This window comes from Musca domestica, unplaced genomic scaffold (genome assembly GCF_030504385.1).
Source record: "Musca domestica strain aabys unplaced genomic scaffold, Musca_domestica.polishedcontigs.V.1.1 1, whole genome shotgun sequence".
Lineage (NCBI taxonomy): Eukaryota > Metazoa > Arthropoda > Insecta > Diptera > Muscidae > Musca > Musca domestica.
The window spans coordinates 7,326,299-7,346,084 of record NW_026712114.1 but is presented as its reverse complement, the minus strand read 5'-3'; the positions used below and the strand labels follow the sequence as shown (position 1 = coordinate 7,346,084).

General features: G+C 36.6%; 2 protein-coding genes across 6 annotated transcripts in view; one reads left to right on the top strand and one right to left on the bottom strand.

The window, feature by feature from the left end:
* The first annotated feature begins 1,127 nt into the window (after positions 1–1,127).
* Positions 1,128–8,657, top strand: LOC101900830 (bromodomain adjacent to zinc finger domain protein 1A). The gene is made up of 6 exons (XM_005179272.4): positions 1,128–1,686; positions 1,768–4,879; positions 6,536–7,089; positions 7,154–7,329; positions 7,402–7,834; positions 7,901–8,657. The coding sequence occupies exons 1-6, from the start codon at positions 1,565–1,567 to the stop codon at positions 7,989–7,991; spliced, it is 4,488 nt and encodes a 1,495-aa protein (XP_005179329.2). The 5' UTR covers positions 1,128–1,564; the 3' UTR covers positions 7,992–8,657.
* Positions 8,658–10,660: 2,003 nt separating this feature from the next.
* The window catches only part of LOC101901003 (DDB1- and CUL4-associated factor 5), a 57,530-nt gene continuing 48,404 nt past the window's right edge, over positions 10,661–19,786 (bottom strand). For all 5 annotated transcript variants that reach the window (XM_011292512.3, XM_020035322.2, XM_011292513.3 and 2 more), the window contains exon 9: positions 10,661–12,408. In XM_011292512.3, coding sequence (XP_011290814.1) covers positions 11,123–12,408 — 1,286 coding nt within the window. In that variant the 3' untranslated portion in view covers positions 10,661–11,122. The remainder of the gene's footprint in view (positions 12,409–19,786) is intronic.

Here is a 19,786-nt window from a genome sequence, read left to right as displayed (position 1 = left end):
ATTGCAAGAATAAAGAAGTGGGAATACATAAAAGGCTTTTTTGATTGGCTTAAGTCATCGGCTGCATTTTCGGAAAAGAAAAAAGGAGCGGAGGGCCAAAATCGAACTAAGTCAACCTGAAACTCCTTTTTTTATCTACGAAGAAGCCAGCCAATGACTTAAGCCACTCAAAAAAGCGTTTACGTATTCTCACCTTTAAATTTTTTTCTACGAAATTATATAAATTATTAATTAAAAATTATTTAAATTAATTCCAATAATTTTTCTTGTTATAATTCCCATATAAAACTAGAAATAAGAAAGAATAAATAATGCGTCCAAGCGAAGGACGTTGTTAACTGGTTATTTCGTGTACGTAATTTTGAGATCGAAATACGGACCAAAATCGAACTAAGTCAACCTGAAACTCCTTTTTGTATCTACGAAGAAGCCAGCCGATGACTTAAGCCACTCAAAAAAGCGTTTACGTATTCTCACCTTTAAATTTTTTTCTACGAAATTATATTAATTATTATTTAAAAATTATTTAAATTAATTCCAATAATTTTTCTTGTTATAATTCCCATATAAAACTAGAAATAAGAAAGAATAAATAAAGCGTCCAAGCGAAGGACGCTGTTAACTGGTTATTTCTTGTACGTAATTTTGAAATCGAAATATGGACCAAAATCGAACTAAGTCAACCTGAAACTCCTTTTTTTATCTACGAAGAAGCCAGCCGATGACTTAAGCCACTCAAAAAAGCGTTTACGTATTCTCACCTTAAATTTTTTTTCTATGAAATTAAATAATTAATTAAATAAAAATTATTTAAATTAATTCCAATAATTGTTTTTGTTATAATTCCCATATAAAACTAGAAATAAGAAAGAATAAATAAAGCGTCCAACCAGTTACGAGAAGGACGCTGTGAACTGGTTATTTCGTGTATGTAATTTTGAGATCGAAATATGGACACATATCGTTGTGTCTCCAACTTACACCGGATTTAATGTAAATTCGCATTTATAAATATAAACTACAACCTCACTTCTCAAATGTAAATCAGTGGTAACAGTCAACGAATTGATAAGTCGATAAATCGATTTATGGACTTACATATCCCTAGTCTCGCGCCAAACTCTCTCCTTCTCTCATTTCGGAGACAGTTGCGTTTGGTAGCATTTGGTAAAAAATTTTTCATACAACAGAAAGAAGCAAAAGCACGCCAAACGTATTTTCGCGCGTTATTTTGCTAAAAAATTAATTTTACAATAAATCTTCGGCATTGATTGTAGTGAAAAAAGAACAAGTGCTTGTCGACAAACACAATAAACTGTGTATCAATGATTTTAACGTTGAAATAGGAAGCAGAAAAACTAATTTGTCTATGGTATTTTGTGTTTTTCTTTGGTGTTTGGAAGGAAAATTTTAAGTTTTGAGACACAGCATACAAGCACACTCACACCTTCGAACCAAACTCTTCTTCTGTGTAGCAGCTTTTTTCACACCACTTGAGGAAGGCTGAGCTGAACGACGAGATTGTTGTTGATTTTTGCAAACCCAGAATAATTTGCTGCTGAAAATGCCGATTTGCAAACGAGAAGGGTTTTATAATGTTACTTCGAAGGGGAAGGACGAAACTTTTCATGACAATGAAGATGTTTTCTACTGCGAAGTGACCAAGGAAATTTTCAAGGATTATGAGTAAGTGTAACTGAAATTAAGGACCACGGTGTCGAGCTGTTGTAGTGATGACTGTAACTAATGTATGTATATATTTTGTAGGGATTACTTTCGTCATGTAATGGCCATCAACAGTACTGTGTGGCAGTGTGAAGCCACCGGAAAAGACGATCTTACATATGCCGAAGCGTTGAAAAGCGAGCGAAGAGCTCGCAAGAAAATGGAAATGTTCAAAGACTGTCTGCGGCCCCCAGTTATGTTGGTTATTGAGCATGCCAAACAGAGCTCATTGAATGTTTTAAATGCCTTAACATTTCGCTTCCTACGTAAACGCTTTTTTCTCCAGGAGGAAGTATTTACGGGGAAAGGTACAAACACTACTTATCGTGTGGAGAGTATAAGCTCCCCCGATAACAAAGTCCCCGCCAATGGTGTATACGAAGACACAGACAAACTGTTGTACAAATTGAAAGGGACGGGAAATAAAAATTCAGAATTAACCCTGCCATTTGAAAAAATAAGAAGGAAGAAATTTGAATTTACTGGCGAAAACTTACAAATGTTTATTAAGAATAATGTTGTGCGTGTGGATGGTATTTTGAGGCCAAAGCCAGAATCATACCAGAAGTATGTGACGGATCGTAAAATCACATTCGAATCTTTGTTCATAGGGAAGATGCCACACTTTACACCAGCCAAAATTAAAAAACCTGACGAAAATAAAAACAAACAATCAACACTGAACAATTATTTCGGCAAAAAGGAAAATGATAAGACAGCTGGGTCTAAGAGTGACAAAGCAAAATTAGAAAAGGAAAAGGCTGAAAAGGCCGAAAAGGCGGAGACAAAGGCAAAGGCGCTGAAAGAAGAAATGGAACGTGTGAAGCGTGCTAAAGAAGAGGCCCTCTTGGCACAGATGCGCGAGAAGGCCGAAAAAAGAGCCAAGCTATTGGAAAAAATTGAAGAGGAAATTAATGCCTTGCTCACGAAAACCGATGATTTGGAGCGTGCTGATCAACGTTTAATGCCTGTCTACACGCCCATAAAAACTGTTATACCCACAAAACTAATCGGCGATGCTTTTATGCTGCGAGAGTTCATGCACACCTACGCCGGTTTGCTTTCGGGTATTGAAGTGTTTAAAAACAATCTCAGTTTTTACGAAATGGCACGTTCCTTTACTGTGCGCGAAGTGGCTGGTCCACTTTCGGACATTTTGCTCATACTTATTGGAACCATTTTCGATTTACAGCGTGAAGAGGAAGAGGAGGTGTACATTAGCTACAGGATGTCCACACAGGCGATACCCTACTGGACACATAAATATGTTCAAAGACATTTCTCGTTTCGTCTATATGAACTGCCCTTGGATGCCTTGACAGTAAGTGAGGTATTGCGTCTGCACTTGTTGGCCTCAGGAGGTATTGTTAAAGAGAAACAGGCAGAGAAATGGCGAATTATGTATCGCAATGGATATACATCACAGGAAGACCCTGGAATAGAACTAAGAATGCGACACCCTCACATTTTACGTGCTCTCAAGATGTACACAATCTATCAACTGCCTTACTTGGATATAATGCGCGTCATAAAATGTCTTATGGCGCAAATTCTAACCTATTCGCCAACAATAAATCTCATCGAGGAACGTATGGAGCAGATGGCTACAGCACGGCAGGAGCTTAAAACATTGGTTAGTGCCGAAAAGCAAAGAGAAGCTGCCGTACAAGCGCAAAAGAAACAACTTACCGTTGAATTTAATGTTCAATGTCTAGACGATGAAGTTAAAAACAACCCAGAAAAGCGCAAATCTTTGGAAGATAAACTCAACAAGAAAATAGCAGATATAATGGCTATATCGGATAGGGATCGACGCAAATTCGATCAACAAATTGCCAACACACATAGTTCGTTATTTAACTTTTTGGTTTACTTGGGCATGGACAGGGCTTACCGCAGGTACTATGTCCTGGAGTCAATGCCTGGAATCTTTGTAGAACATCCTACTGAATGTTCAGATAGATGTTTGGAAAATCCACCCAAAAATAATTTAACCAAAGGACTATCCTTAGACAAAGCTAATTTGCCAAAGAATCGTGGAAACCTTCGGGCAATGTTGCTAAAAATGTATACTGAACAGGAGAAAAAGTCCAAAAATGACATTGCTGCCCAAGAGGACAAAGAAAATCAGAATCAACAAAATGGATCAGTTGTCAATGGCCTGGCCAATGGTCATTCCAATGGAGAGAAAATGGATGTTGATGATGATGAATCTACACCTTCTCAGTATAAACTATTTATGTGCACAGGAAATCCTCGTGAATGCATTGTCCATGATGAACGCAATCCCGACCGCCATCGTTGGGCTTATCTCTACAAAAAAGAAGATTTGGAGGCATTAATTGAATCATTAAATCCATTGGGTTATCGTGAGTCCGAGTTAAGAGAACAGTTGACCACTCTTAAAGAACTTATTGTAGAACACATAAAGAACTGTCCCACAGATATGTTAAACGTGGATACCAAAAACCTGTCCAAGTTCAATACAAACATGATGGCCGAAACAACACGCAAATACAATAAATCCAATTTCGGTTTCCCCATCGATGGGGCTGATCTCAATGAAGTTATGTACGGCGCCTTAGTAGATCGTATACTCCAATTTGAGAGTGAAATTTATACTGGCGATTTGGGACGACTTAAAGTCAAGGATATGCAGAAATGGCGTGATGATTTACAAAACAGTCGCTATGATCCACAGGTCAAGCTTCAATGGGGTCCACCGAAAAATATACCGGCCGCTGGTTCAACGGAGGCATCCGAGGTCGATGCTGAACGAAAAGTAGATGACGAAGATGAAAATGGCTCGGACAATGAAACAGAGCAAGGCGAAAATGAAGAAAGAAATTATGCTGGTAAACCATATCGTGATCCTGGTGAAAGTTTAGGCGATACATTGGAAATCGACTCGGAAGATTCGGCAGATGAAGGCATTTCATTACATGATTCGGATACATTGCGTTCCTATGTAAAACAATTGTCTTCTGCTCTGCTACAAGTAGAGCAGGCCGTCGAAAGGCGTTTTCTTAAAGAACCATTCGGTGTTAACACAAATTATAAGGACAAAGATGTATTGGAACATAAACAAACACTGGCAGCGAATCGTCTGCGTCAATGGGAAGTTTCGTTGATGGAGAGTACAAGTTATTCACAGGTGAGTTATATACAGGGTGAGATAAAAAAAATATTTACATATTTTTTTTTTTTAATTTTATCGAATGTAACCAAAAAATGTCGGAAATAGTATCAAATTTTAGAATAAGTTTAGATTTGTTCGAATTGATCACCTTTGGCATTATGGCTTTCAAGCGGCCAATGAAACCGTCACACGCACGTATTTTGGCCCATTCCCGGCGAAGCGCTTGTTTGAGGTGATCGGCACTTCGATATTTTTTGGTGCCAACCTTGCTTTCCAAAATACTCCAGATACCATAGTCCAACGGATTGATATCAGAAGATTTTGGTGGCCATTGTGTGCTGGAAATGAAGCAAGGAACCTCATTTGGTAACCATTCTGGGGTGGCGCATGCTGAGTGCGATGGTGCTGATTCCTGTTGGAATGTCCAAGGTTTGCGGACAAAATGTTTGCGTGGCCAAGGCTTTAATACACGCTCCAGAATATTTTCACGATTATATTCGGCATTTATTCTGATGCCACATCATCGGCGCTTGAGTTCTGGTGGCCAACCGAAGGTGTACATTTTCAACTGACTCTCGCACTCCTTGGAATTTCAATGATTTTATCCCGAGCTCATTTTTCAATATTTACCGAATATTGCGATATGTTCAGCTTACGAGCCATTTTTCGGCCACTGCGACGCGAGTTTCAATTAAGTCGCTTCTTTACTTTTCGAACCATTTCTTCCTCCGTCCACTTCCTTGACGTCGGGCTACGCTACCAGTATCACGGTATCGAGCGATGGTATGAGACACAAAAGATTTATCCGCATTTAAACGTTGGAGTGTTCTAACGATAGCCACTTGTGGTTTTCCAGGCAAATATAAAGAAATCACACTATCACGCTTAAATTCCATCACAAAAATCTTTATTTTTGGAAAATTCTCACCTAAATGCTTTTGTACGTTTGTAAAAAATATAATGAGCTGTCACTGGAATAATTTTAAAAAATTTGCAGTTGGCAGTTGTAATCAAAGTAGAGAGACATTTATTTTCGAACTAAGATAACATTAAAGAGCTCTTTTTTTGGTCTGAGCATATTGAAAAGGCTTTATTTTTAGTCATATAGCATTTTAATGATTATTCAGAGACCCTACGTCAATCCAATAACAATGAAACCTTACACTCTGAACTCAATACAATTATCGACGCGGCCTGGGCGGATAGGGGAGCTGGGGCTCTTCCGAAAGGATCATTTATTAAATTGTTACGTTGGTGAGAATTCATTTCTGGTTACCTCGGAGGGGATTCAAGCCGACAGTATTAAATTTTCTTAAATGTGAAGGAATTTTTTAACCGACAATTTTCTTCATATCTGAGATCTTTAATTTTTTACGTATTGTATCAAATACTTTCTGTCAGTCCTGCAATCAGGTCTTTACTCGAATTTTAAAGACCTTCTGATGTATAAAATTGGTTTCTTAAATATTTTTGAAGACTTCTTTTTTTAAGACGGCCAAATTTTATACTTAATTTTTAGCTACCGTTCATAGACTAAATTATGAAGTAGAATTTTTTAAGATTTTTTTAACAGTCCTCAGTTCCATGATTTATTGAAGTTATTTTTGATATTTGAGTGATACGGAAACACGATTGTCAATTTTCTAATCGCTTGTTTTTTTTTTGTCCCAGGTGTTCCTTCACCTTAATCTTCTGTACGACTGCATCATGTGGGCGCGATCGACAAATAAATCCAATTGTGTCGTTTGTCGCCGCGGTAGTGATCCTGACAAAATGTTACTCTGTGACGAGTGTAATGCCGGTACGCATATGTTCTGTATGAAACCGAAAATGAAGACTGTTCCAGAAGGAAATTGGTATTGTAAACGTTGTGTCGATAAATTGGGACTTCAAAATGAAAATGACAAGAAGAATAAAACAACACAACGTCGTAAGCGTAAGTTTATTGTCGAGGAGGATAACAGTGATGTGGCGTCTGTTTCGTCGGAAACTACTGGCTCGAAAAATGGCCGAGGAAACGACAAGGGTCGTAATAAACGTTTACAATCCAATGAAATTGAAGACATGCTGGAGGAGGAGGATGACGAGAATGGCGAACAAGATACTGTGGATGATGATGCTGCCGCTGATATCAGTATGGAGGATGAGGATGGAGCTGAAGAAGCTGACGAAGACGCAGAGGGAGATGAAAAAGAAGAATCAAATAATGAATCCGAACTTGATGAGTAAGTTTTTTTGAAGAGAAAGAAGAGACAAAAACGTAACATAAAAACGCATTCTGCTTTTAAGGGATGAAAATGTCTGCAACATTTGTTCATACGATGGCAGTGAAATATCATGTACAACATGCAAAGATTCCTTCCATTTAGAATGTATAAAACTAAAGCGAATGCCGCGTTACAACTTTTTATGCAACAAATGTAAAAACAATGAAAATACCAAGAAGAGAAAGAGCAGGACAAATGGTAAGTATTGGGGGGACAAGTGTACCAAGAAGCCGTAATAGTTTAAACGCAACCTGTTCTTTTTTTTAACAGATTCTCAATCGGACGAAGAAAGCAGTGACGATGATGAGCCACTGGTTAAACGAGGTCGCTCATCTCGGCCCTCTTCACAGCGTAATTCATTGGCAAACACAAAAACCGAACAAGATTCCTCCACTACAAAGGCATCAAATGGCAGACGATCGATACGTCGAACTGCCGATAATTTACCTTTAAATAATTCAATACTATATGAACTTTTAGAGAAAATTATGAAAAATGAACATTCTTGGCCATTTTTAAGACCCGTATCACAATCTGAAGTTCCCGATTACTATGATATCATTAAAAATCCCATGGATTTTGCAAAAATAAAATCCAAACTGAACATGGGCTCTTATCAAATCAATGAGGAAGTGATGCGTGATATAGAATTGGTTTTTGGAAATTGTGATGAATACAATGTTAAAGGCAATGAAATTTATGAGTAAGTTCTTTCATCACATAATGAGAAAAGAGATTTTTGAAACATTGTTTTTTTTTTCTTTTTTAGGGCTGGATCAGCATTAGAAAAATACGTCATAGGCATGTGTAAAGAAATGAATCTGCCGTACAAACCAAGCGATATGAATTCTGAAGTTTAGTCTAATTTAATCGCAGCAGCAACACATTCAACAACAAAAATGAGCGGTCGGCCTTTAGATTTTGTATTATATTTCCATAAAATGTTTTTTGTAACAAAATTCCCTTGATGCAGTACCCTTTTTCTAAAAAAAAACAATATCCAAGTTTGTAGTTATTTTATATTTTAGTTACAACGTACAAATTGGAATTATAAATTTATCAATTTTTTTCTTTGGCTTATTTACCCAAAAAATTGTTCATCGTTAATTTCCATTTTCGAAATATGTTTATCCATATCCCCGTATTATAATATCGTTAATGTGTGTGTTTTCCTTCAAGCAAAACAAAACAAACCGTCTTTATTTTTATACGTATTTTTTCGCAAGTATATTTCTAATAAATAAATCCCCCAAATATTTTTTATTATTACTTAAAAATATATTTTTAATTAAGCATTGAAAACATGTTTTTGTTTATAATAATATGTGTAAGTCTAGAGCTAAACAAATATATAATAAGATTTCTAATATAATTAAGATTCATTCACTTACTAAGTAGAAACAAAAACAAACAAAACAAAAAATGTTGAAAAAGAAGAACAAAAAAAAAAAAAAAAAACAAAGAACATATATACCTGCACACACATGGCTAAAATAAATTATTGAATAAAGTTTGCATCAACCAAACATATTACATTTGTTACTTACTGTGAGATTTTGTGAATGAAAAAACTGCAATCAACTTCTGACTGCTGCCATTTCGAATCCACTCGTCCGACAGCTGTTAAAATTATTTCAGTGACAGCTCATTATATTGTTTACAAGCGAACAAAAGCATTTTGGAGAGAATTTTCCAAAAAAAAGTTATTCGTGATGGAATTCAAGTGTGATAGTGTGATTTCTTTATATTTGGCTGGAAAACCACAAGTGGGTATCGTTAGAGCACTCAAGCATTTAAATGTGAATAAATCTTTTGTGTCTTTTACTATCGCTCGTTAACGTGATACTGGTAGCGTAGCCCGTCGTCGTCAAGGAAGTGGATGGAAGAAAACAGTAACATCAGCGGAAATGGTTCGAAAAGTAAAGAAGCGACTTGATCGAAACCCGCGTCGCAGTGGCCGAAAAATGGCTCGTGAGCTGAACATATCGCAATATTCCATTCGACAAATAATGAAAAATGAGCTCGGGGTAAAGCCATTGAAATTCCAAAAAGTGCAAGAACTTACACCGCAAGAGAAAGAAAATAGATTCAAAAGAGCTAAAGAGTTGCTTCGCTTGGCCGAAAGTGGTGAACTGACGAATTTGGTTTTTTTCCGATGAGAAAACATCGTTGCCCTGCAGTTTGTAAACAAAAAAAAAATGATCGTGTTTACTTGCTAAAGAGGTCAGCTGAAAATTTGCAACTTCGGTTGGCCACCAAAAGTCAAGCGCCGGCCATGGCGTAGGTGTGGGCCGCCGTAACAGCCGATGAATGCTCTCCGCTCGTATTAATCGACCGTGGCACCAGAATAAATGTCGAATATAATCGTGAAAATATTCTGGAAGGTGTATTAAAGCCTTGGAAACGCAACATTTTAGCCGCAGACCTGGGTCATTTCAACGGAATTCAGCACGCGCCACCCAAGAATGGTTACAAAATGAAGTTCCTCGTTTCATTTCCAGCGAACAATGGCCACCCAAATCTCCGGATACCAATCCGTTGGACTAACGCGTCTGGAGTATTTTGCAAAGCAAGGATGGCACTAAAAAATACCAAAGTGTCGATCAACTCATGCAAGCGCTTCGCCGGGAATGTGTTAAATTACCGCAGGTCAAAATTCGGGCAGCGTGTGACGGTTTCATTGGTCGTTTGAAGGCCATAATTCGTGCCAAAGGTGACCAATTCGAATAAATCTAAACTTATTCTAAAATAGAACAGTGTTGGCTTGTTTGTTCGGATTACCGTAGTATTTTGTTGTTGCAAAATGGTCAGGCTTTATCCCTTTATTGTTTTTTTTTTTTTTATAAAAACAACGTTTGTTGTAAGATTTAGAAGACTTTCCAAAAGAATTTTAGTTTTATTTAATTCTTTGGTTCCCCTTCTCTGGAGCTAACGATCTCGTCACTTGGGTAAAAAAATGTTTTTTGTCATAGAAGTTATTTTTAAAATAACTTCTGGGGAGAATATCCCAGACAAAAAACAAGGGAACTGATGAGGATTGGTGGCTCTTTTCGAAACCTAGGTATTCCCTGCCTTACCCCCTGGTAAACATTACCATCGTTTTCCACTAATAAACAAACGTTGTTTTTATAAAAACAACAATAAAGGGTAAAGCCTGATCATTTTGCAACAACTTATTTTAAAATTTGATGGTATTTCCGACGTTTTTTGCTTTCATTCAATAAAATTTAGAAAAAAATGTAAAAACTATGGCGCTTGCATTGTTGCAGTTTATTTTATCTCATCCTGTATACCCAAAATGTAAATATTCCAAGGAATCGTAAACCAAAAATTTCAAAAAATTGGAAGAAGGGCAAGTTTTCACCTCTATTTAGGTTACTTTGTGATGTAAACTTTCTAAAAGCCGATAGAGTTTTCTTCTACTTTTATAATCTATTGGATTTTCTCCATAATTATAGGAAATATTGAATTTTATTGCACAGTGTCCAACGAGACCCACCAGTGAGTAATTAAAAAAAAAAAAAAATAGTTCATAAACACATTTCGAAATATCTTATTCTTTATTTCAATTTTAAATTTTATTCACATATATTTTAAATGAAGTAACCAAGCCAAAACAAATGAATACATTTTACAAAGAGATAATTTTGGCTGCAGCACTGTGTGCATTATTAATAAAAAATGAGTTTGACATTATTCGAAGATAACAGATTAGTGTTGTGGAGGCCAATAGGGATGAGAGAGAGAGAGAGAGCGGGAACGAATTTGATTTATTTTTATTTTGCCATTTAAAAAAAAAAAAATTCAATTATTAATAGGACACACTATTGTGCAAGTCTTATTTCTTTCAAGTCTCCTAAAGTTGTATGAATATGTAAAGGGAGCGGGAGGGGTGTAAAGGTTAGTTATTTTTTATGTCTCTAAACTATATGACAATTATGGAACTAAGTTTTTATGTTGTTTGTTTGTGTTTTTTTCTTCTTCTTTTTCTTTATTCACTTTCCGAATCATCAACAAATTGTTTACGATAATTACGACGTACTCTGGCCAATTTTTGTTCATAACGCGATAATTTCTGTTGATATCTTTGAATTTTTAGGGTAACAACACCTTCATCTTCACCATTTTCCATGCTATTGACATCAGCAGGACATTCATTGTCTGCATTGTGTGTGTCTTCTTCTTCCAGGCATGGCGACAAACGATGGCTCATAATGTAGCGAGATGTGGAGGCGATCTCAGCCTCGTCATTGTGTTCTATGGTACTGGGTGTGGTCAGCGAGTTATTTAAACTGACACCACTGTCCGGGGTGAAGAGATAAGAGCTGTTCATGTTGCTGTTGTTTAAAAACATTGACATATTACTGCTGCTGTTATTTAGATTTGTTGGCCTCTGAGGTGTGGTATTTTGTTGCTCCTGATTGTGATTGTAGTCCTCCCCGCCCCCGGCATTGCCATTTAGAAAATGATCACCCACCAAACCGAAGATATCATTATTGTTAGTTTCATTGTTATTTTCCTCCATCTCTGCAAGATTGTTGCTATTGCGCCTTATGTGTATGTAATCATTGAGGGAGATTTTACGTTTCTTCAGGGGTGATGATGATGATGATGAAAAATTGGAACATTGGACCTGAGCATTATAATCACCATTTTCCATTTCCGGTTTTTGTAAATTGTACGAGGACGATGATGAGGATGATGCGGCCGATAACGAGAGGGTAGATGAAGAAGTGGATGGGACCGCTGCCGCCACATCAATATGGGGATTGAAGGCGTTCTCAGGTTCCTCATCACAGTGTCTTTTCTTGGGAGATTTATTGCCATTGGAAGCAGCACTTTGCATTGTCTCATCATAGGCAGCATTGCTATTGTCTGTACTCGTACTACTACTGCCACTGTGACGATTCATGCGACTATTGTGATTTAGACTTGAGCTTTGTGGTTCAAAATATTCGGTATGGGAAGAATTTGGTTGAGGTAGTATTGTTTCAGTTGCATTAATCACATTTAGGGCCGCCGATGTTCTAGGTTTTTGCGACTTTCTCATGTGTTTGAATTTATCATGACTGCCGCCGCCATCACCATTGCTGCTCCGGTCCGGACAGTTTTCTTCATTTGGATTTTTATTGGCACCATTTATCTTTTTCTTATTAACCTGTTGTCCATCGTCTTCGTGTGATGGGGAAGATGTTGGTATATTTTTTGAGTTTTGTTGATCCGAATCTTCTTCAGAATCGGACATAAATATTTGACGACTCAAACGTAGGAAGGCATCTGTAATGGAAAGAAAAAGAAGAAGAAAATTAATAAACTAAATTGAAATAATTGCTATAAATAAAAAAACCAGGCAAAAATATAATTGCAGAAACTATTTAGTATATTATGCAAAGTAACCCACAAGGTTCGTGCAAATCCTACCCTCTTCAATATTAGGTGGGTCTGGTTACCCTAAAAGTTGTAACAATTGTTACAAATTGTTACTGGAAGTCGTCGGTTAACCCGAAAGTTCTGCAAAAGAGAGCGGTTCAGAGAGAAATTTTGACAGTTCTTTCAGTGAGAGTTTGCAAATTCTTGCTGGACAAATTTCTTCTTGCAATCTCTTGCAACTCTTCTTCTTCTCATTCATCGACATTTAATCAGATGTTTTCTTTTGTTTATTTATTTCTTTTTGTGCATTCAATTTGAAAATATCGTTTTGGAATAGGCTAAACAAATTGTTTTTGGAGAATATCTTAACAAAATGTTAAAAACATAAATATTAATATGTAATAAGGAAATAAAAGAGTATTTCCAACATTTTTAGACAAACGCCATTAGCAGCAGGTTTAAAGCATTCCGGGGAACACATCAAATCTATTTTTGTTTTATTGCTCATATTTGTATTTTATTGCCAATTTTATTTTCATTTATAAAACTTGTAAAATTGGTGGTGTTTCCTTTATTTTAATTCTTTTAATGGGGGACAAATTGGTTTGTTTTGACAAATCAGCTGATTAGTTGCAAGCATCTGCAGGAATACCGTCTGTTTACTTTTCGCCTTTTCCTTGCAAAAGAGAATGTAACTACCTCACTCTCTCAGAAAGAAGTTGCTGGACAATTCTTGCTGGAAAAGTAACCAGACACACCTATTTTTGGAAATTTTCGGATTTAGATTCCTGGGAAACCGAGAATTTTAGGTTTATAGAGTCTACACCAATACAACTGACTGCACTACGAACATTATTTTACATGACGTTTGCATATAAATGAGTTAACCCACTGGAATTGGATTAAAATAGTCATATCCATTATTTATACTTTATTTACATCCTCTTAAATTGGGTTAAACCTACAAAAAGTTTTAACGTAAATTAGTCAAACAAATTTAAGTATTTATAACCCAAACTAGATATGCTATTGAACAGGGAAATTATAACAAAAGTGTACGAAAGAAAACAGCAACATCAGCGGAAATGGTTCGAATAGTAAAGAAGCGAAAAATGTCTCGTGAGCTGAACATATCGCAATATTCCATTCGGCAAATATTGAGAAATGAGCTCGGGGTAAAGCCATTGAAATTCCAAAAGGTGCAAGAACTTACACCGCAACAGAAAGAAAATAGACTCAAAAGGGCTAAAGAGTTGCGTCGCTTGGCCGAAAGTGGTGAACTGCCGAATATGGTTTTCTCCGATGAGAAAACCTTCGTTGCCCAGCAGTTTGTAAACAAACAAAATGATCGTGTTTACTTGACAAAGAGGTCAGCTGACCTCGGTTGTCACTAGACCTCAAGCGCCGGCCATGGTGATGGTGTGGGCCGCCATAACAGCCGATGGTCGCTCTCCGCTCGTATTAATCGACTGTGGCATCAAAATAAATACCGAATATTATCGCAAAAATATTCTGGAGGGTGTATTAAAGCCTTGGGCGCGCAAATATTTTGGCCGCAGACCTTGGACATTGCAACAGGACTCAGCATCCGCCACCCAAGAATGTTTGCAAAATGAGGTTCCTCGCTTCATTTCCAGCGCACAATGGTCACCAAAATCTCCGGATACCGATTTGCTGGACTATTGTGTCTGGAGTATTTTGGAAAACAAGGTTGGCACTTAAAAATACCAAAGTGTCGATCACCTCAAGCGAGCGCTTCGCCGGGAATGGGCCAAAATATCGCAGAGCAACATTCGGGCAGCGTGTGACGGTTTCATTGGCCGTTTGAAGGCCATAATTTGTGCCAAAGGTGACCAATTCGAACAAATCTAAAATTATTCTAAAATTTGGTGCTATTTCCGATATTTTTTGCTTTCATTCAATAAAATATAAAAAAATCCTGGCGTTCGACTTTGTTGCAGTTTTTTATCTCACCCTGTATTTTCTTTGTAGTTATTTAAAAAAATATTTTGTCGTATAGTGTTAATAAAAAGACCCTTTAAAATCCAGTACAAAGTCTTTAATAATCTTAGAAAAAATCTACGATTAAAGAGCAGGTGAGGTGCTGAAACATTTCCTAAAAATCCACCAGAATAGACCTGTGGACGAGTTTTGAGAGTTCTCTTAAAAAAATCCACGATTAAATACCATAAGCTCTTAAAGTTCTCTTAAAAAAATCCACGATTAAATACCATAAGCTCTTAAAGTTCTCTTAAAAAATCCACGATTAAATACAATAAGCTCTTAAAGTTCTCTTAAAAAATCCACGATTAAATACCATAAGCTCTTAAAATTCTCTGAAAAAACTCCACGATTAAATACAATAAGCTCTTAAAGTTCTCTTAAAAAAATCCACGAGTAAATACAATAAGCTCTTAAAGTTCTCTTAAAAATCGACGATTAAATACTAGAAAAGGGGGCACGAAAAAAATGAAAATGTAACAATGTGAATCCCCAAATTAAATTAATGTTTTTGAGAATTGTCTCTAAAAACCCACGATTAAATCCCAGAAAGAGATCTTTGAAAAATTATCAACATCCACGATTTACTACTGAAAGAGGGTTATAATTAACAAAAAATAAACACCATAATATCTCATAAACTTTATACAAACTATTTTCAAAACTAACTCTTCAGCTAATAACCATCTACACACCTTCAAATTTATTGACACACTGAAGTGATAAACTTTAACTTTAATAGAATACTACTACTACTCGATGTGTGTTGTAAACAACCAAACGGCTTAATGATGCGGATTTAGTTGCCGGCAAAATGTCAGTGTATGTGTGTGCTTATGAGGTATAGTCACCACGTTTGGATGTTAACACCGATTCTGCCACGATGATAAGCGACTACAACACGTGCACCATACGTACTATGGAGTCGATGTGAAGTTCAACAAACCTCACTGTATATGAAGATAATATTTGCTACTCCAAAACGGATATGTGTATATCATGCAAAGTAATTGCAAGGAATGTCAAGTGTTCCATTATGGGCTAATTAATATTAATAAATATTCTGGCAAAAATCACACACAAAACTGCAAATCACAAAGTCAAATGCGATTTTACAGTGGAACGAAAACAGTAGTCGAGAGTGCCGAAAGATTTACATTTTTGTTAAAAATTCTTGCAATATTTCGAATACCAGCTTCAAAATGGTCCTTGAAAAAATCTCACAAGATCCACAAATATAAAATCTTGAAATGAATCTTGAACGACTTTTGTCCTCTCCTTAGTTATTTACATCTGTATCTTCATTTGCTAGGGCCGCCGAAGCCGTTGATGATTCAACATCATCTACTTCGCAAAGTAAAATAGAGATAGTACAGGGTTGCCCATATTCGACGGACCCATCTGGCAACGCCATAACTTTTGACAGAGATGTCACATCGCTTAATGACATACCGCGTTTGAAGCGTCAGTCCAAGCAGATTTTTACCATAAACCAATACACGCCACGCGAAATAATTGATATTTACATTCAACAGAAGAAGTCAATTGTGAAAACTCAACGTGCTTTTAAAACATTAAAAAATGTGAGAAGTGCGCCTTCTAAGAACACCATTAAGCGTTTATACGAAAAATTTTCGACTGGTAAGGCTCTTTCTAATCCGAAAAGGCCATATAAAAAGTCTAAAAATATTTATTGAAAAATTTCTTCGAATCCATGAATTTAAATCTCAAAATGGTCTTTAATAAATCCATGATACACATTTCATAATGATTTTCTAAAAATTCTTGAAAAATTCCGAATACCAGTTTCAACATGGTATTGGAAAACATTTTATAAAATCCATAAATCCCAATCTTGAAATAGATTTAAAACAAATACTCCAAAATTCATAAACATAAATTTTAAATAGTATTTGAAGAATTCTTTCAATATCCACAAATTTAAACCTCAAAATAAATTTAACTGCAAAAATAAATATCAAAGTGGCCTTTGAAATCAACGAATATAAATTACAAAATGCTCTTTGAAAAATTTTTTAAAATTGAGTTTTTTTTTAATTTTTTTTTAGAATTACGAAAATCAATCTAAAAATGGTCTGTAAAGTTTCTTAAAAAATGAGTTTTTAAGAATCTCTTTAAAATTCATAAATTTAAATCTCAAAATATCCAGGATAGTTCATAAAAGTCCAGGAATATAAATCCACAGATAGAGATGATCCTTTTTTATGTGTATCTGCATTTTCCGAGCAGGTCTCCGCTATTGGGGCTACAACATCAACTATAACGAGAATATTCTGAAGTATGAACCTAAATGTAAAATCGAGGGAACTTTACTCCAAATTATTTTTTATCAGGTAGAATACTGTTAGTTCGCACCTTGAACAGCGTTAATTTGTAAGAATTACAAATGTATTTGTCTGTAAACATTGTATTCATATTATAGTTTTAAGTGCCATTTAATACTATAATTTAATTGTCACAATGTAACTACACTAGAGTGCCCTTCAATCTACGATGAAAAAATAAAAAACTAAACAAGTTAAAAAGGTATCCGTCGGTTTTGCCGACAGATTTATACCTTCAGCCTTGAGTTATGATTGTTCAAACTGTTGACCCTTTATTGGTGAGGTTCCTCCAAAGGAGTGGGACAATATTGTCCATTTTGTATCTGAACTAAGTCTGATATACAGGGTGAGATGAAAAAACTGCAACCAACTTCAGACTGCTGTCATTTCTAAGCCACTCGACCGACAGCTGCTAAAATTAATGCAGTGATAGCTTATTATATTGTTTACAAGCGTACAAAAGCATTTTGGTGAGAATTTTCCAGAAAAAAAGTTATTCGTGATGGAATTCAAGTGTGATAGTGTGATTTTTTATATTTGGCTGGAAAATCGCAAGTGGCTGTCGTTAGAACACTCCAGCATTCAAATGTGAATAAATCTTTTGTGTCTCGAACCATCGCTCGTTACCGTGACACTGGTAGTGGAGCTCGACTTCAAGGAAGTGGACGGAAGAAAACAGCAACATCAGCAGAAATGGTTCGAAAAGTAGAGAAGCGACTTGATCGAACCCCGCGTCCAAATGACCGAAAAATGGCTCGTGAGCTGAACATATCGCAATATTCCATTTGACAAATATTGAAAAATGAGCTCGGGGTAAAGCAATTGAAATTCCAAAAAGTGCAAGAACTTACACCACAGTAGAAAGAAAATAGACGCAAAAGAGTTGCTTCGCTTGGTCGAAAGTGGTGATCTGCCGAATTTGGTATTATCCGATGAGGAAACATTCGTTGTCCAGCAGTTCGTAAACAAACAAAATTATCGTGATGTCAGCTTAAAATGTGCACCTTCGGTTGGCCACCAGAACTCAAGCGGTGGCCATGGTGATGGTGTGGGCCGCCATAATAGCCTATGGTCGCTTTTCGTTCGTATTAATCGACCTTGGCATCGGAATCAGTGCCGAATATTATTGCGAAAATATTGTGGAGGGTGTATTAAAGCCTTGGGCACGCAAACATTCCGACCGCAGACCTTGGACAGTCCAACAGGACTAAGCACCAATGGTTACAAAATGAGGTTCCTCGCTTCATTTCCAGTGCACAATGGCCTCCAAAATCTCCGGATACCAATCCGTTGGACTATTGTGTCTGGAGTATTTTGGAAAGCAAGGTTGGCACTAAACAATTACAAAGTGTCGATTGCCTTAAGCAAGCGCTTTGCCGGGAATGAGTCAAAATACAGCAGAGCAACATTCGGGGAGCGTGTAACTGTTTCATTGGCCGTTTGAAGGCCATAATTTGTGCCAAAGGTGACCAATTCGAACAAATCTAAACATATTCTAAAATTTGATGCTATTTCCGACATTTTTTGCTTTCATTCAATAAAATTTAAAAAAAATGTAAAAATTTTGGCGTTTGACTTTGTTGCAGTTTTTTTTATCACACCCTGTATATTTATAGAAAATTATGACTAATGCTATTCATTAAAGCACATGTGTTCGCATTTTTGTATTTTTGCAAAAGCATTGCAACTCACCACCCCAACCCCCAACGTGTCAGAGGGAAAAAGAGTAACTTTCACATTAACTTCGTCATTTTCGTGTTGTTCTTCAAAACGTTTAGACAAAAGAGGCGGCGGTTTTTTACTTTGATTTTTAGTTCAATAGCTATGCCAAAACAAGTTAACCGTAGTATAAAAATATTTCAAATGGCCTTAATTATTGCTTTGATTTTAAATATTTTTATTTTAACAAAAAGTCATCGAATAACTCCCGACTTCATTGGAGAGCGTCTGAAGGAGCCGCTGAAGTATATGCACAGTTTACAAATGAAAATACGACTCCAACATGCTGGGGAAGATTTGGAAAATCCCTATATAAAATGGTTCCTCCGCTATGGTGATATAACAAAAAGCCTAAACACCTACAATATCGAGGATAACAACCTAAAGCCGCTAATACATCGTGATAATTATGTAATCTGTACGGATATGCGAAGATTGCAATTGACAATTGATTTGTTTGGCCGTGCGGTGGGAAGTTTCTTTTTCATCATGGATGGCGGCGATGTGAACGTTGAGGCATTGCTGCCGTATTTTCGTTCAACATTCTATGAACATTTAATATTTCCCATATATTTATTGATCAGGGAGGACATTTTGATATATGACCCCTTTGCTTTGGACGCCAGTGGAAGGCATGGTCAAATTATGCCCTATAATGGGGAAAGCGATCCTCAACATCGCCTGTTTAGGGATATGCGTGGTTATCCATTGAAAGTGTTGCTTTTCAAATCGGTCTTTGTTCGTCCCATTTATGATGCGGCTACCAAGAAGGTGAAGGATTATAGTGGGGTGGATGCACGGGTGGCTTATCTATTGCAGGAGCATTTAAATTTTACATTGGAGTTGCAGGAACCCGTTGGTGATCCTTATGGGTAAATATATAATTTTCCACCCTTATTCCGTGAACCGAAATATCCGTTGAAGACCACATAAGCGTACTTTTCCAATTCGCCATGGAGACCGCAGTATTGAAGATCGAACTATAAAACTTTGCACAGACATTTTGAGTGTCCGATATTGAATCCGATATATTCAGGCCCCGGTTAGATATAGCCCTCATATACATTTTGGCATTGTGCACGTGATGGTAACCCGAAATACTTGGGCTTTTGAGGTCAACCAATCTGGTCAAAATTCAAGTTTTTCCATGGTGAAGGAAGTAGGCGTTTAAATTGAAGGAAATATTCGATAGTCGATCAAATCTGGAACGTTGTAATATT

Excerpts from the sequence above, each read along its gene's own strand:
- LOC101900830 (XM_005179272.4), top strand. The coding sequence starts at position 1,565 with ATGCCGATTTGCAAACGAGAAGGGTTTTATAATGTTACTTCGAAGGGG. Across the intron at positions 1,687-1,767 it reads GAAATTTTCAAGGATTATGA|GGATTACTTTCGTCATGTAA; the intron begins GTAAGTGTAACT and ends TATATTTTGTAG. Across the intron at positions 7,835-7,900 it reads AAAGGCAATGAAATTTATGA|GGCTGGATCAGCATTAGAAA; the intron begins GTAAGTTCTTTC and ends TTTCTTTTTTAG.